Source organism: Canis aureus, chromosome 5 (assembly GCF_053574225.1).
Source record: "Canis aureus isolate CA01 chromosome 5, VMU_Caureus_v.1.0, whole genome shotgun sequence".
Classification (NCBI taxonomy): Eukaryota; Metazoa; Chordata; class Mammalia; order Carnivora; family Canidae; genus Canis; species Canis aureus.
In genome coordinates this window covers 85,245,210-85,263,448 of record NC_135615.1, presented here as the reverse complement: position 1 = coordinate 85,263,448, position 18,239 = coordinate 85,245,210, and the positions used below count along the sequence as shown (strand labels likewise).

The 18,239-nt window shown below is 45.0% G+C and overlaps 1 protein-coding gene across 3 annotated transcripts in view; it reads left to right on the top strand.

The window, feature by feature from the left end:
• Nucleotides 1-18,239, top strand: part of CLCN6 (chloride voltage-gated channel 6) — a 34,828-nt gene that overhangs the window by 1,564 nt on the left and 15,025 nt on the right. For 2 of the 3 annotated variants that reach the window (XR_013380784.1, XM_077899628.1), the window contains exons 1-10: nt 83-238; nt 1,031-1,090; nt 7,351-7,416; nt 7,775-7,840; nt 10,144-10,210; nt 13,509-13,615; nt 14,211-14,337; nt 14,981-15,048; nt 16,282-16,340; nt 17,147-17,279. Coding sequence is in view for 2 of the 3 variants with exons in the window: in XM_077899628.1 (XP_077755754.1) it covers nt 152-238; nt 1,031-1,090; nt 7,351-7,416; nt 7,775-7,840; nt 10,144-10,210; nt 13,509-13,615; nt 14,211-14,337; nt 14,981-15,048; nt 16,282-16,340; nt 17,147-17,279 (840 nt within the window). In the remaining variant the exon portion in view is untranslated. Of the gene's footprint in view, nt 1-82; nt 239-1,030; nt 1,091-7,350; nt 7,417-7,774; nt 7,841-10,143; nt 10,211-13,508; nt 13,616-14,210; nt 14,338-14,980; nt 15,049-16,281; nt 16,341-17,146; nt 17,280-18,239 lie in introns of those variants that run through there. The other variant, XM_077899629.1, reaches the window with a different exon arrangement.

Sequence of the window (18,239 nt, the reverse complement as noted above, 5' to 3'; positions counted from 1 at the left end):
ACGCGGGCCCTCGCCCCACCCGCCCGCAGCCACTCCCTGTCTCCGTCCCCAGCTCGGGGCACCACGTGACGCGGCCGGGGCCAGTCACGTGAGGCGCGCGTCTGGTGGGAGGGGGCGGCGGAGGGCTCCGGGGCGGCAGTAAAGGAGGGAGATGGCGGGGTGCAGGGGGGCCCTGTGCTGCTGCTGCAGGTGGTGCTGCTGCTGCGGCGAGCGTGAGACCCGCACCCCCGAGGAGCTGGTGAGCAGCGGGCGGAGCCGAGCTGGGAGCTGGGCGGGGGGCGGTTGCCCGGGCGGCGAGAGGCGTTGCCGGGGGGTGGGGCCCGGCCGCGCTGGGGCCCCAGGTGGCCGCGGGTGGGGCCGGGGCACCGCGTCCTCGGCTCGCGCTGCATCCGCGCCGCCTCTCGGGCCCGAGTCTGGGGTCCTTCCTCATCACCCCTCCGTGGGATGCGAGGGAGAAGCCAGGCCCGCTGCAGTGAACCCCGTCCGTGTTTTATTTCCATATGAAAGGAGTTTTGCACGAAACGAGCGTTTTCAGAATGAGCCTCTTCCCTGCACTTCGTGCTCCTCCAGCCGCTGGTCCAGCTCCCGCAGCCCTTTCTCACCTTTTCTGGGTCATTGATAATCCGGTTCTCCCTGCAAAGCACCCTGGGAAAACTTGAGTTGCTGTGACCCAGAGTTGATAGGTCCCTTCTGTTCTCAGATCCAGCACATTGTCAGGTGGAGCCTGCTTTTTTTTTTTTTTTTTTTTCCCCTCCTTTATCTGGCGTGGGACATGCTTGAGGTGTCCTGAAGACAAGAGTTGATTGTTTGGAGAACGTGTCCGTAGAACCAAAGAGCTCAACTGCATGACCATAGACAGCCGCCGCCATCACCCCCATCCCCCCGATTTTTTATTTTCGAGATCTCGTTCGCATTTGATCATCGTTCCTGATGATTTGGAAATTAGCAACAGATTTCAGAAAAAAATGTCTTTCTCTTTCCGCTTTGAACCTTGTAAGTATTTAACCATTCTGTGGATCTGTTTTTCTAGACCATCCTTGGAGAAACCCAGGAGGAGGATGATGAGATCCTTCCTAGGAAAGACTATGAGGTGAGATTCTTACTTGCTGCTTTGGTTCACAAGAGCAGTAAGGGACCCGGTCACTGCAGACCAAAGCATTAGGGTTCCAACGGGAGATGCTCTGTGATGTCTCTCCCAGGGAATGAATGGGTAAGAGGTACTTTCCCTCGAAAGGGGCTGTTTAACAAGCCCTTTTCTCATCCTGACACCCAAACAGGGTCTGGTGTCTCTACGTGCGATTGTACATCTGTGGCACCGCAACCTGGATAGGGTATGTTCACCGTTGAACTATTTGCTTTTGCAGCTGGAGACCCAGAGTCAAAGCCGCTGACAGTCTGTGCTCATAACAGATGTGGGACAGGAGACTCTCCTTCTCCTGTTTGAGAACTTAGTTTTCAGATGATTGTTTCCTGCTGAAGCAGCTTCTCTCTGAAGGGCTCTTGATTGCAAGTTCTGGTTCAAGTATGGGATTCTAGGGAGTGTGTGTTCAGTAAGGCCAGTGATGCTGGACTAAAACCAAACAAGTATGCCTTTTTAATCATTTAATCAGTTCCTGATAATGTTTCTGTGATTTTTTTTTATTATTATTTATTAATGAGAGACACAGAGAGAGAGAAGCAGAGACACAGGCAGAGGGAGAAGCAGGTTCCATGCAGGGATCGATGTGGGACTCGATCCCGGGTCTCCAGGATCAGGCCCTGGGCCGAAGGCAAGCGCTCAACCACTGAGCCACCCGGGCTGCCCCTGTTTCTGTGATTTTTGAGATAACAAAAACAAGCCATGATTATGATTGAGAATTCTTAGACTGTTTATGAAAAGAAGCTAGAGAAAAATCCATAACCTCACTCATTAAAAGATAACTATAAACCTTACTGAATATCCTTTTCCATGCTTACATTCCTGCTTTTTTGAAATAACAGAAGCGAGATTCAGCTACATTAACCATTTTAACATGTTTTCTTCTCAACTTGAAAACAATTTTTGTATTGCTAAATATATTTCTACGGTATCTTTTTAAATAGAGGAATACTCTTTTATTATGCTACAACTTATTTTATTTGACTTTACTATATGATGAACTAGTTTTGACCATCCTTTATTCTTTATCCCTTTTTTTTTTTTTTTTAAGATTTTTGTTTATTCATGAGAGACACAGAGAGAGGCAGAGACACAGGCAGAGGGAGAAGCAGGCCTCTTGCAGGGAGCCCGATGCAGGACTTGATCCCAAGACCCCGGGAACACACCCTGAGCCAAAGGCAGATGCTCAGCCACTGAGCCACCCAGGCATTCCCTTCTTCATCCTTAATTGCTTCTTTAAGCAATCTCAAGAAGTGTGATTAATCTTGTATGTTTAATGCTTTTCTTAAAATGTCACGTAGACTTAAAAAATTCAGTATTTTAGGGCAATAACATACTCAGGCTGATTTTCTTTTTACTATTTTATTTTTTGCTGTAAAATTTAGTGGAGCTATTAGGATTTATTAGTATAGTGTGGAATTGTTTTAAAACTTTGATTGTAGTGAATTTCAAAGATGAAGAATGGACAGAATAGTATATGGAAACCCCCTGTATTCATCAGTTTCAGCAGTCATTCAACTCATGCCCAGCCTTCATCTGTCTCTCATCCCCTCCCCCTTCCCATGTTATTTTGAAGAAAGTTCTATACATGACATCATTTCACCCATAAGTAATTAAACGTGCATCTCCAGAGGATGAGGATTTTTTTTTAGCACAATACCATTTTCATACCTAAGAAATTAACAATAATGCCTTGATATTAAATATCTGATGTTCAGATTTTCCAGTTGTCTTATGTCATACAATTTTTTAGTGTCCTGTAATTTTTTAATAGTTTGAATCCAGTTTGAATCCACATTGCATTCCTTTACCTTTAAAGTCATTTCTACCCCCAGCCTGGGGCTCAGACTCACAACTCCAAGGCCAAAGTTGCAGGTCCTACCAACTGAGCCCACCAGGTACCCCCTTTAAAACATTTTTAATCTTTAGATTCCGCCTTCATCATTTTTTTCCCCTTGCAATTTACTTAACAGAACAGAATTCTGGGATTTGCCAATTGTACCACCATGGTATAGTTTAATATACTACACTAATGGGAATACTTGTAAAGAACCAGAGTTAAAAAGCACGCTATCTACTGATGTGTTTTCCCATATTTCTAAAATATCTGTCTCCTTACACATAGTTGAGGGGTTTACAAGAATTAGTATAAGAAGCCCCATACTGGGCTGTCACCTTACACTCCCTTGTTGAGCCCAGTGATGTCACCTTGACTGGAACTTTCTGGCAGCCTTCATCTACTCCCTGGAGCTCACCATGGCTTCTCTGCTCCATTGACCCTGCTGTTCCAAGGATCCTTCACTCCTTTTACTAAATTGTACTTATATTTGTAATGCATTAACTTGTACCTGATACGCATATCTATGTCAATTTTATGTGTTAATGTTTCATGTGAGTCATTAATATTTCTCAATTCTTCAAGTATGAGCTTCAGGACATTTGCTTTATGTAAGAGCAAATTTAGCTAGACGCTTATTCAGAAAAGTCTGCTCAGATTTTACTAGGGGTCAACTAGAAAACCCTTCTGTTAAAATCTTTCTGAAATGTGCTCTTTCTCCTTCCTGCCTTACTAAGAGTTCACTGTACGTACTTGACTGTTTCTTTGATAAGTCTGGGTTCTTACAAGATGTTAGAATTCCTGGTTTGATTCCCATTCTCATTCTAAATGGTTTGAATAACAATAACCCTCTATCTGTGGGATGGGGCTGTTAACGGTGATGTTTTCAGGCCTGTGTTGCTCAGCACCCCTCAGAACAGAGGACTTGGAATAAAAGGCCTCTCTGGGCATCTGCAACTCTGCTAGTTCAGGGCCCATTGAAGGTGCTGCTTATGAGAGCACTGAGGTCCCCTTCTTGGTTGAACTTGGGTGGCCTTTCAGCCCCACCTACCCCTATGGCCACATGCCGTTTGGCTCATAACCTTGGGCAGCAGGCCTGCGGGACACTTACACAAATTGTATTTTACAAAAAACGTTATTAGCCACCCTCCAGCCAAAGAGCAGAATACAGCAGAAACAAAAGGAAGTTAGTCCTCACAAAGGAGAAGTAAGCAATATCTGGATTTGAAAACAGGTTAGGGGGATCCCTGGGTGGCGCAGCGGTTTGGTGGCTGCCTTTGACCCAGGGCGCGATCCTGGAGACCCCGGGATCGAATCCCATGTCGGGCTCCCGGTGCATGGAGCCTGCTTCTCCCTCTGCCTATGTCTCTACCTCTCTTTCTCTGTGTGTGTGTGTGACTATCATGAATAAATAAATAAATAAGTAAATTAAATAAATAAATAAATAAATAAATTAAAAAAAACAGGTTATGTACTCCATTGGCACATAGTTACAAAGTGTCAAATTCAGTTTTAAGAACATTATATGATTGGTACGTATTTTCAAAGTGTCACATTCAGTTTTTTTTTTTTTTTTTTTTTAAGATTTTATTTGTTTATTCACAAGAGACACACAGAGAGAGGCAGAGACGCAGGCAGAGGGAGAAGCAGGCTCCACGCAGGGAGCTCAACATGGGACTCGATCCCGGGTCTCCAGGATCAGGCCCCGGGCTGAAGGTGGCACTAAACCGCTGAGCCACCGGGGCTGCCCTCAAATTCAGTTTTAAAAAAAGAATAGATTGATGTTCTGGTGTTAGGATTGTTTTCAAAATGTCCCTTTTAACAGTTTTTTTAGCTGTAGTTCATATTCTATACAATATATCCATCTAAAGTATACAGTGCAGTGGGGGTTTTTTAGTATATTTACCCTAAGCAACCACTAATCTACTTTCTGTCTCTAGAGTTTGCCTGTTCTGGACATCTTAAACATCTCTTCAATGTTTATGAAGCCGTAGCATTATTAGACAAAGCCAGCAAGCAAATAATTGACCAGTAATTTCTTTATGTATTTGATAAGAAGGATTCATATTTTTCAACCTTTTTATTTTTTTTCCCATTCCTAGAATGTGATGTCATTTTAATAATTTAACAAGTGTATGTGGGGTGACTAGCTGGCTCAGTCCATAGAGCAAGTGACTCTTGATCTCAGAGTTATGAGTTCAAGTTCCACGTTAGATGTAGAACTTACATTAAAAAATGTATATACAATGCCAATAATAAAAATATAAATATGTGTATATTTTTATAAGCACAGAGGTAAAATATATGTGTGTTATGTGTATATACTGTATACCGCACCCCTGCACAGTCAAAAGTCTGCATATGACTTTGACCCCTCCAAAAGCTGAATTAATGGCCAACTGTTGACCAGAAGCCTTATTGACAACATAAACAGTCAATTATTCCATATTTTGTATTATGTGTAGTAGTCTGTATTCTTACAATGAAGTGAGTTTAGAGAAAAGAAAATCGTAAGAGAAAATACATACAGTACTGTACTGTATTCATTTAAAAAAAATTTATAAGTGAACTTGCTCAGTTCAAATCTGTTATTAAAAGCTCAACATATGGACAGTATGTTATATGTATGCAGTCACTAAATACATATATATTTTTAATCATTCATGGATGAGTCCAGTTTTCCAGCAGAAGTATTTTTTACTGACTGTGGTATTTTGTTTCATAATCAGAAAAACCCCATTCTTTTAAAATACAAAAAGTACACCATGTTTGCTGTAAGAATTTCAAACAACATCCAGACGCAAATAACTCCTAAGTATCACTTCAGAGATAAGCACTGTTAACAGTTTTCCCAGATGTTTTACGTTATATGCTGACATCCAAATCATCTTAATTTTGTTTAATCAAAATAGGATCCTATTACACATTTTATTTTGCATCTGGCTTTATTTTGTATCTTTTTTTACTTATTTTTTTTAAAGATTTATTTTAGGGAGAGAGAGACAGAGTCTGGGGGAAGGGGAGCAGAGGGAGAAAGAATCTGCAGCAGATCCCCTGCTGAGCACAGAGCCTGACACAGGGCTCCGTCCCATGACTCTGAGACTATGACCTGAGCTAAAACCAAGAGTAAGATGCTTAACCAACTGAGCCACCCAGGCGCCCCGTTTTTTTTGTTTTTTGTTTTTTGTTTCTACTTAATAGTTATATGTGTTCCACATCTATCTATGTGGACTTGTCGTAATTATTTTATTATTACATAGTCTTCCATATTCAGATGTCTGATCATTGATTTAATAAATTGCCTGTTGATGTTCCTTGGACCCTTTTACAAAAGGGATTTGGACTTTGAGTATAGATATAGATGGAATAAGTTGTCATGCATCCCACCCGTGTTTGGCTGACGGCTAGCTCCTGCATGGGAGTGCGGCCACCAGGCCAGTGTCTAGCTTGTTTGCCAGCTGATATGTAGGTAGCAACAGGTTCAGGAAGGAGAGAGCACACAGCAGACCATTTTCCTCTGTTGCCAGACTGCTGCTTCTCTTACAAAACATAGAAGAAATAAAATTAGTTCCTTTGAATTTCTCCAGATGTCTCTGGCACACAGGCAGATTTTTTTGCAGAGTAGCTGTGTTCTATGTTCTATGTTCTAGTTGAAGGAACCCTGCTGTAGACGTAGTTTTAGGAGCTATGCTGCATCGTGCCTCTTCCTAACATAAACTGAAAGTTGCTTTTTAAGATAGTGTCCATGTTGGTTAGTCTTGTGACTAACCACTTATTCATAGAAGCTGACTACAGAAGATACTTAGGATTAACTGATATTCTGAATTAATTTGGTTCTGGATAATTGAAACTTTTATTCCCGTAATGGGGTTGGTTGGGTAACACTGGTGGTAGCCGAAGGTCTTTTCATGTTTTATTTTTTTTCAAGATTTTATTTGTTTATTCATGAAAGACACAGAGAGAGAAAGGCAAGACACAGGCAGAGGGAGAGGCAGGCTCCAGGCAGGGAGCCTGATGTGGAACTCGATCCTGAGATCGCGGATCACGCCCTGAGCCAGGGGCAGGTGCTCAACCACTGAGCCACCCAGGGGACACCAGTCTTTTCATGTTTTGCAGAAGCTTTAGGGCTTAGGTAATTGAAAGCTTCTCCCAAAGCATGAACTGCTGCCTGGATGTTCATGTGTGTCAAGTGCAGGCCAATGTGGCAGGTCAGAAGGTCTGGGATTGTGCATTTCTAACCAACTCGTCCCAGGTGCTGCAGGTCCACTGCCCTGCCCATCCATACTTCAAGTAACAGCAACCTAAAGTTTCAATGCTTTCTAGGTTTCCATAATTCTTCCTATCTGGTTGTGACTTTCTTCCATTTCTCTTTCAGAGTTTGGATTATGATCGTTGTATCAATGACCCTTACCTGGAAGTTTTGGAGACGATGGACAATAAGGTGAGTCCCTTACTGATCTCTTGGGACTGAATAGATCTTACCAGCAGCTTCTTTTTCCCATCCACATTCTCCTGTAAATAGCCATACCCCATGGCTTTTAACCCGTTTCATGAGATAATCAGCATTTATTCCTTAGATCTTCATCCTGCCAACCAAAGTACCCACTGTCACTGCACCTGGCCCAGGCTCTTAGAGCTCATCCATTTGGCATTATAAAGCACCTGCCATCCCAGACACCATTGCTGTGTTTGCTGTCCCTGTGGAATTTAGTCTAAAACTGTTTGGCCGAGATGTGTTCCTTCCCTGCTGCCAACAAAACCGTGTAACAAGCTGAGTCTGTCTTTCCCTATGTGAACAGAAAGGTCGCAAGTATGAGGCGGTGAAGTGGATGATGGTGTTTGCCATTGGAGTCTGCACTGGGCTGGTGAGCAGAGGGCACACGGGAGGCATGATGGGTGGGTGGGGGCCTGGTGAGTCAGAGGGCAAGTCATTTGTCCTGAATAACAGGACCACCTTTTCTTTTTTTCCCTTTTTTTTTTTTTTTTTAAGTAATAATCCTGATACTGTTTTGTATTTACCTTACTTTTGCTTTATGAAAGTGAATCATACAACACCGGTACTCCTTAAGCTCTCAAAGGCTTGGTCAGGACCTAGCTCTTATGACATAGTATGGTCCTGTCAGGTGGACAATAAAGTGGGGGGAGCACTTCATGGAAAATGAGGTCATTCTGTAGGGAAAAAACAAAATTGTGGGATAAAACCAGCCATTACACCCTTTCCTTTAGTATGGCATGCCAGTAAACAGGATACCGTAGATGTCAATTTACTGTAATGTCCTCGGCTGCCTTCCTGCACATTGCTTGTTTTATCTAGAAGGTAGAGCTGGTGGCTGTGGATAGCCTGAATGCACAGGGTTCTGGGGTCAGCTTGGTCACAGATGAATCACAGACAAGAAAAGATTATGAAACACTGCCAAATTCTGTAGTAGCACATGGCCCAGAGTCCTCACTGCTGACCTAACCAAACTTAAAGCTGGGGAAGAGAAACTGGAAAAGTCAGCAGTCAGAATGATCCACGTCAGATCTGATTTTCCATGATTACAGTGTTCAACTCTGCGGTCTTCGTCCATTCGAGCTACTGTAATAAAATACCATAGACTTGCAGATGGCTTACTCAACAGATGTTTATGTCTCCCAGTCCTGGAAGCCAGAAGTTCAAGATCAAGGTGCCAACAGATTTGTTTCTGGTGAGGGCCTGCTTCTTGGCTCCTGGCTATATGCTCACAGGGCAGAAGGGGGCAAGAGCTCTCTGGGGTCTTTCATAAGGCCACTGATCTTATTCATGAGGGCTCCATGCTCAGGACTTAATTACCTCCCCAAAGGTACCACCTCCTAATGCCATCACAGTGGGGGCTAGAATTTCAACAGATGAATTTGAGGGAGACACAGTGTTCAGCCTGTAACAGGTTATATGTATTTCTAAGCAGCAGCCTGTTTATCTCACCGGAACTGACTACAAGTCTCATTCTTGATTCTGTGTGATAATACCCATAAACTGTAAGCACGTATTTAGTATAATACAGCCACAAAGGCTGACCAGTTTTTATTTTCCTGGCATTTGTCAGATTTTTACTGTAGTAAATTCAGAGGTCAAGGAACGTTCTACTAGTTAAGACAAATGGCATTCAGAAGGCCTCTTTGGTAACATTCTGTTGTGGGTTAAAACTTGGGTTGGTTTAATTGTTTTATTGAAATTTCAGTGTCTGTTTTGCTATATATAGGTTTCTGGTTGCAAATTTCCCTGTAATCATAATCACGAGCCGTCTACTTGTTAGTCTTTCTGCTACTTTCATACCAAACTCCTTGGAACTGCCATTTATCGATACTAGCAACTTCACTAGTCCTCTCACATCATCCCCTCACGTTGCTGGAAGGCCGACTTCCCTTTATTACTTAGCAACTAGCTCCTCTTGCTACTGGCTCGTTTATCCTTCCATCTGTCACAACCTATTGCTTCATTCAGTATTTAAAAGCCTCCGGGCATTGGCTTGAGGGAAGGTTGGAGCTAAAGCCTTTGATCCTGAATCCACCAAATCATGGGCTTGTCCAGTTCTCCCTTAAGCCCAGAGCAAAGACTTGGGTCTTAAAGTGGGCAGGTGGGCTGAGTGGTTTTCTCTACTTACCAGGGTGGTTACCAGGGTAACCATTGGCTGCAAATCAGAATAGTGCCCTACAAAGTATAAAATAGTAATAACAAGCACGCAAAAGCCATATACACCTGAGTAAATGTTGTCTTTCAAAGTAACATCCTAAGCTATATGCTTAATCAGCTAAGCATCACTGAAGGTATTACTGGAGTTCTTTTTCTGAAACTGCCTTTGGAAAATGCTGAGCGGCTCCTCCCTTGATTCTAGATTATTTTCCTAGGCACCGGATGGTCTTCCTTGCTTTCACAGCTTTTCCTGCATCCTTTCCTTTTGTTTTACTCTCCTTCTCTCAGCTTAGCTATGCCCTCTTCCTTTGTCCTCTGGAGGGCGATGGGGCCAGGCTGGCAGGAAGTCTCCTGGTGAGTCAGAGTGATGAGCAAGAAACCTGTTCACTCATTGTCTCTTGGTAACACGGGTGCATGTACCAGCCAGGAAAGGCCAGGGGGACATCACAGCCTTTGAGTGAAGTGTCTGCACCACGGTGAGGAAAAGCTGTGTGACGGTTCACTTGCTCTTCACAGGTGGGTCTCTTTGTGGACTTTTTCGTGCGCCTCTTCACCCAGCTCAAGTTTGGAGTGGTACAGACATGTATCCTTTTAATGGCTCTTGGTGTTCCCAGAAGTCAGCAGTTTCTGCCTCTGCTTTCTTGTCCAGAGACTAGTAGACATGATCTAGTGAAGAGCTATTTATTAATCATTTGGTTTCATTTTTTAGTTACCATTGAAGGACACAAGAAGGGCAGCCCTGGTGGCCCAGCGGTTTAGCGTCACCTTCAGCCCAGGGCGTGATCCTGGGGTCCCGAGATTGAGTCCCACATTGGGCTCCTTGCATGGAGCCTGCTTCTCCATCTGCCTGTGTTTGTGCCCCTCTCTCTCTCTGTCTCTCATGAATAAATGAATAAAATCTTTAAAAAAAAAAAAAAAAGACACAAGAGGAAGACTTTAATAGAAAGAGACTCACATTATACCACAATAATGCCTGTTTGTCCCAATTACCTATAAACTCAGTGTGGTTCCAATCAAAACTCCCAATCGAGTTTTTCGTAGAACCAGAAAATTCTCTTCCTAAATTTGTTGGGAAGAGTAAAAGGGCCAAAAGTAGTTGAGACAGTTTGGAACAAGCACGGGCGCTTGCCCTACTCAATGTCAATGCCTGCGTACTTTAAGATATGGTCACTGAAACTGCACTATTGGTGCAGGAATTGTCAATTAGGTCAATGGAAGATAACAGAGGAGCAGAAATTGGCTTGTGCATATGAAGAAGTAGGGTGAATGACAGAATTAAGTCGGTGAGGAAGAGATGGGCGTGATAAAAGATGCTGGGATGTTTCGGTGATCCATCTGGAAAAATATAGATTCCTACTTTGTACTATAAATTAATTCCAGATGGATTGAAGATGTAAATAGGCAAAACAAAACTTTCAGAGACTGTGATGTCAAGAGTAGGGAATAGTTTCTTAAAACTCCAGGAGGCACAAAGTGAAAGGGAAAAGATCAATAAACTTGACCATGTCAAATTAAGTTTGTTTTTCATACAAGCAAAAAACCCAAACCACAGCAGTAAAACACCATAAAGAAGGTGAAATACAAGTCCACGGCCTAGGAGAGGTTACTCACTGTATATTTAAGAGACAAGTAATTAGTATCTAGAACACCAAAAGAACTACAGATCAGTAAGAAAAAAGCCCAAACAGCCCAATAGAAAAATAAGCGGAGGATGTGAACAGGCAATTCTCAGAGGAGGGAAATGGAATGGTCAGTAAATCAACCTATAGAAGAGGTAAGGGGAGCCCTCTTACCACTAACCAAGGAGATGGAAATTAAATAGCAAGATACACCCCTTCTGACTCCCCAACCCTCTTTCCCATGTGGACCTTGGACATATACAAAGATGTTCATTACAGCTTTGTGATTGCAGAAAGGTGAAATCACACCAAATGGGACAACAGAAAAATTGTAGTGTGCACATACAGTATAATTTTTTTTCCTCAACGATTTTATTTATTTATTCATGAGAGACACAGAGACACAGGCAGAGGGAGTAGCAGGCTCCACGCAGGGAACCCGACGTGGGACTCGATCCCGGGTCTCCAGGTTCACGCCCTGGGCCAAAGGCAGGCGCTAAACCACTGAGCCATCCAGGGATCCCCTATGCAGAAGTTAAAATGAATGGACCAGAACTGTGTAGTTCAATATGGCTAATTCTCAGAAACTTGATGTTGAAGGAGAAAAAAGGAAATTGTAGAATGTGCATAAAGTGCAATCCCATTTTAGTTTTAGAGACACAACAATACGGCTATGTATAAAAATGCATAGGGAATGAGACTTAGTCGGTAGAGCATGGAGCTCTTGATCTTGGGGTTGTGGGCTTGAGCCCCATGTTGGGTGTAGTAATTACTTAAAACTTTAAATACATATAGGGAAGATCTACAATAGTTTTAGGTTAGTGGTTTCTCCCAGGGAAGAGAGGGAGGGAAACAGGATTTGTTTTGTGGCATCTAACATTTTAATTTTTTAAAAAAATCTGGGGCAAATATGGCATAATGTCAAGATTTGTTAAAGAGAGGGATGTAGGGGGAAGGATGTTTGTTGCTTTTTATACCATTTGAAGTATTGATTTGAAATGTTGGGGTCCAGGAGCAAATGGTCAAAGGATTCTTGAGACATTTTTGGTGCAAAAATGGTGGTTTTATTAAAGCACAGGGACAGGACCCGTGGGTAAAAAGAGCTGTACCAGGATTGTGAGGAGTGATTGATTATATTCTTTTAATTTGGGAGAGGTTAGGGATAGCGTTAAGTCTTTAAGGAATTTAGAAGCAAGGTCTGCAGGACCTTGCGGGGCTAGCTGGTAAGATAAGATTATTTAGTACTGTCTAGTAAAATCCTCGTCAGATGGATATCACTTGGGCCATGTGCTTGGAGGATGATTGCTAACCTGTATCTTGATGAGGTGGGGAGGGGGGGAGGGGCACAGTGGATAGAGATAAAGGAAGTTTCCAAGGGATTTTCATATGTTAAAGACAACTTATGGGATCCTGGGGATCCACTAACTTCAAGCTAAGGCTGCTTTTCCCCCTCTAGCAAAGCATTAGCATGGAGGCCACCGAGCTCCTCAAGAAAGGTCACTCTGCCTGCCTTAAGTATTTGTCAGTGGCTGCAAGTTGTAAGGAAGTTTAATTTTTTTTCTACATTTCTTTTGCCTTCATTCTCCACATCAGTATTTCATAATTTTTTTTTTTTTAAGATTTTGATGTATTCATGAGAGACAGAGAGGCAGAGACACAGGCTGAGGGAGAAGCAGGTTTCCTGCAGGGAGCCCGATGTGGGACTCGATCCCAGGACCCGGGGTCATGACCCGAGCCAAAGGCAGACGCTCAGCCAGTAGAACATGTTAACTCTTGATCTTGGGGTTGTGAGTTCAACCCCCGTGTTGGGTGTGTAAAGATTATTTTAAAATAAAATCTTTAAAAAACATCAAATCAAATCTTTTTAAAAATAAACATAAATGGTTCCTGATGTAGAAGAACTCTCAGATAAGTTTTTTTTTTTTTTTAAGATTTATTTATTTATTTGACTGAGAGCTGGGGTGGGAAAGGGGGAGAGAGAGAATCTTAAGCAGACTCCCCGCTGAGCATGGAGCCATTGTGGGGCTCAGTCTCCCCACCCTGAGATCATGGCCTGAGCTGAAATCAAGTGTCATGCCTGACACTCAGCTGAGCCACCCAGGCACCCTCAGGTTTTCTTATTCAAGTTTACATTGGAGAACAGGAAGATGTGCAGTAAGCAGCCAACATGTTTTAGAAGAAGAGACACTGCACTATTTCCTACCAGTGATGGAGGGATGCCCCTGACTGGCAAGCGTGTTTTCCTTAACCCCGGGTCTGTAGCGGTGGAGGAATGCAGCCAGAAAGGCTGCCTTGCGCTGTCCCTCCTTGAGCTCTTGGGTTTCAACTTGACCTTTGTCTTCTTGGCAAGCCTTCTTGTCCTGATTGAGGTGAGGTGGTGTGGGTTTTGCCTTTTGGCTGATGAGGTTTGGGATTCCTCCATCTTCGCTTCTGGAATGTCAGGAAACTCAATTAGCCTTGGGATATAGATTTCTGCAGAAAGCGGCCCCTCCTACACTTAGAGTTATTTCTGAAAGTAGAAGTTCGGCCTCTGGTGAAATGACAAAGGAAAAGTGGATTAGGAGGGTGGTTCTCAACCTCAGGAGCACATTAGAATCACCTGGGCAACTTTAAAAGTGACTTTAAATAACTTTAAAATACTTTTAAAAATGGCTCCTGCACAGCTCTAGTGAGTGAGATCAGAATCTCCGGAAGCAGGAGTGTCTGCATTAGTAGATGCACGGCCCCCAGGTGATGCCGAATCACCAGAACTTGTTAGGGGTGCAGCTGTTCCTGTTGCCCCTCAGACCTGCCGAGTCAGAAACCCAGGGTGGGGCCCAGCATCCGTCTAACAGACCCACCGGGGGATGCTGATGCTTAAGGAAGACGGGCAGTTCCCCCTTGTTAGCAGGGTTGTTGCGGGCAAGCCACAGAACCGGTGGACTTCTATTTCGACTTCACGGGCATCCTTCTCTCCCCCATCAGCCGGTGGCAGCAGGCTCCGGGATACCCGAAATCAAGTGCTATCTGAATGGCGTGAAGGTGCCCGGGATCGTCCGTCTCCGGACCCTGCTCTGCAAAGTCTTTGGAGTGCTGTTCAGTGTGGCTGGAGGTGAGGAGGGTCTTTCTGACCTTTAGTCTTCCAAGTATTCAAGAGGTGAAGATGACAAGAGGTACTGCATATATAAATTAAGTAGATTTGGATTTGAAAGGCCTGCCTTCAAACAGATCTCTGCCCTGCGTATTGATGGGTTATTTTTTAAACGTGGGCAATGTTAGTAAGTTGCTGGTCAGAGATATCTGACCAACACACACTTAGCTTTGAAGTGGAATGACCGTTTGGTTGGTGGAGTTAGCTTTTAGCAAAGTCAGCAAGATTTTTGTGTTAACAACCAGATAGTAAATATCTTAGGCTTTTTGAGCCAAGAGGCAAAATGGGAGGTACGATGCAGGCACTCAAACGTATATAACCATTTGAAATAGATCCATGTGAGGACGTAAAAGCCGTTCTTAGTTCCCAGGCTGTAGAAACAGGCATCGAGCCTGTCTTGGCCCATGGACTAGAGTTTTCAGACTCCTCATTTTAAAGAGTAGTTTTTCTGATTTGATGAGAATTTGACTCTTTATCTTACAAAGTCACGTCATCACCTCTGTTGTATAGTGATCAAGAGAAAGGTCTACCTAGCAAAGGTCTCCTAACTAAGAGAGCTTTTTGTGCTGACTTGATGGTCTCCCCGTTTTCCACCTGTCCCCAGGGCTCTTTGTGGGGAAGGAAGGCCCCATGATCCACAGTGGAGCAGTGGTGGGAGCTGGCCTCCCTCAGGTAAGAGCTGGTGGGCTGGGAGGACAGGTCCCTTGGCAAGGGCCCCTGGGCAGGGCCAGGTCCACAGTTAAGTTTGTAACAGATCCATCGGGAGCACCTAACATGGCCTCGGGAGCTGATGTCGGTTTGGGTTGATGTGAAACTGCTCTGGTCCCCCAGGAGAGTGGGTAACCGGTACCCCCGGGTTTTAACAAGGCCCTGCTGAGTACTTGGAGCGGCGACAGGACACTGAGAAAGTGTTCAAGTGAAAGTCACCTGGTACCACAGGCCAGTACTGAGCACCGGCCCATCAGGCAGTTGATAGATCACCTCAGCTGCCAAAACGTGCTGCCGAACCCCAAGGGGTTGGACACGCGGACCGGGCCGGTTCCAGACCCGGGTCTGTGGTGAGGCCATTGGAAGGAGCACAGGAATATTAGCTGCTGCTGTTTGCTAAAGTGCTTTCTGGGCCAGAGTCTCTGTGTAGCAGCTTCTTTCTTTCTTGGAGTCACTGCAGGTGTTTGCTTGTCCTCATCCTCCCCATTCTCAGTTGAGGAAACCAGGGCTTAGCACTGGCTCGGGCCTGCAGAGAGCCTCTTCTTAAGGCTTATTCCAGATCCCTGGCTGCAAGTTTGAGACGTCTCTGTTCCTTTGAACCGCCCCTTGTAGATGGTTAGTTCTCGGGCCGTCATGGGAGGGAGTCACTGTGGCTGTGGGCCGTTGACGGAAAGGAGAGAAGACTCTTTCGTCCAGAGTCCATCTGTTTGTCTCTCTTTTGTGACTGCATCCTCTCCTTTATGTCAAGCACCTGGCCTACCAGAAGTGGGCTGAGAGGCCGAAGGAGGCTAGGGGAGGCTAGGGGAGGACGGGTGGCAGCGTGAGAACTTGCTGGGCTCATTGGACGCTGGCTCCTTGAGCCCCTTCCACACCCACATCCCCTGATCAGAGCCCACTTCATCTTCAGCAGCAGCTTTCATTTCCTCCTTCCACCCAGCAGTTTCCCCTTTTTCTGTCTGATGTGTTGACTGTGTACCACATGCAATTTCCAAAGATCCTAGAAATCTGAGGGGCAAGAAAAGAAGCTCCTCCCAGAAGTAACGATTTTTTTTCCACGTTGCTGTTCTGGCCTCTTCCTTCTTGCAACACATCTGCCTGGGTGTGCTGAAGCAAAGGGGACCTTCTGGTGCCTTGGCTTCCTGCAGCTCTGGTCCCTGTGGGCATTCCCCACACACACTTTGTTTTCTCTTTCTCTAGTTTCAGAGCATCTCCTTACGGAAGATCCAGTTTAACTTCCCCTACTTCCGAAGTGACAGGTATGGAAACTCAATCCAGTTCATTTCCTGCTCCTCGGATCCGACTACAGTCACAGTAGCTGGCTCACCGGCTGCCCTGCTGGGCAGGCTGCGTGCAAGACCCACCTGTCAGAGTGGAGGGGGGGCTTTGATGCTTCTGAAAATAAGCACGAGGGCCAGGCTGACATCGTAGCTTCTATTTTGTCAGGACATAAGGCCTAGAACCATCTCAGTGAAGATGGTCCAATATTGAAAACACGACCAAGAAAGTCCACAGGCGTATTATCAATAATGTGTTTTATATTCCAAAGTGATGTTCTTGGTCAGCTGCCTTTCTGGGTTAGAAAGTGCTTGTCTGGGTACTTTTTCACCCGGTGGGATTTGCATGTGTACTGACGTGCGCACCCTGCCCGGCCTTTGGAATCAGCCCCGAGTTCAGAGTTGTCCTCCTACTCATACTGGGATTCCCGTAGATCACTTACCCACTCCTCTGCGTGTAACCAGCACTCTGACGTTGTCACTGATGCTGTGGCTTTCCGGGAGAAAGATCTGGTAAGAGCACAGCTCACACGGCCAGAAGTCTGTGCTCTGGTGACGAGATCCCACATTCAGAGCGGACTGACGTCAGGGAGCCCCTCCGACTAAGGGGAGGGTTTGAGTAAACCATATTTGCTGGTGAGTCTGCCTGCCAGACACCTGCCCCTCGTAAGCCCTGACTGTGGGTCACGGGTCCCAGTGTTGGTGGACAAGGAAGTGAACAACTGCCTTTTGCCTCCTGAGGACTCTTGCTCTTCTGGGTAAATCACCTCTCCGTCTTCTCCCCTCAGAGACAAGCGAGACTTTGTATCAGCAGGGGCGGCTGCTGGAGTTGCTGCAGCTTTCGGGGCTCCCATCGGGGGTACCCTGTTCAGTCTGGAAGAGGGCTCGTCCTTCTGGAACCAGGGGCTCACGTGGAAAGTGGTAAGGAGCACTTGCAGTGAAGCCTCTCCTAAATTAGCCACTGCCTCCAAAACGAAACTGGACATCTCTGACGTGGTACAGTTACCTGTCGTTTTGATGAAACCAGGAGAGTTGACTTTGTTAGAAATATCTTTGTTCAGTGGAATACTACTTAGCCATCAAAAAAAATAAATCTTGCAACTTGCAAAGATGTGGATGGAACTAGGGGGTATTATGCTAAGTGAAATTAAGTCCATCAGAGAAAGACAACTACCATACAATCTCACTCATATGTGGAATTTAAGAAACAAAACAGGATCAGAGAGGAAGGGAGGGAAAAATGAGAGAGCGAGAGACAAACCACAGGAGACTCTTAATCGTCGGAAACAGGGTCACTGCAGGGGGGGCGGGCTGGGGTAAGTGGGGGATGGGCATGAAGGAGGGCACGAGATGTAAGGAGCACTGGGTGTTCTGTAAGACGGATGAGTCTCGCCTACCTCTGACACTACTAATACGTTATATGTTAATTAATTGAATTTGAATTTTAAAAATTAAAAAAAAAAGAAATTCTTTTGCTCTAGACCAGTAAGTCCAAACCATAGTACTTTTTCTGTACTTTTCATGTTAAGGCCTCCTGTCCGTTGTCTCTTGAGAAACCACGTGGTATGAGAACAGGAGACCAGCTGGGGGCAGAGGCAGACAGGCAGTGGCAGGGGGTGGACTTGAGCCCTGCCCAGTCCCTGACCTGAGGCTACCCTGTTCCTCCTCTTGTAGCTACTCTTCCTTTTCGGCCACAAGATCTAGTCCGTAACAGGCTCTAGATAAATAGGCTCTCCTGGTAGGCTGCTGAGTGCACACCCCTCACAGCCTGATTCGCAGTTTTCTGCACCTCCGGTGTGCCCGCTGCGGGGGGGGGGGGTCCCAGGTCTCCACACAGACCTGGAGTTTCTTCGGGGTTTCTGCAGGGGAGCAGGAGGTTTC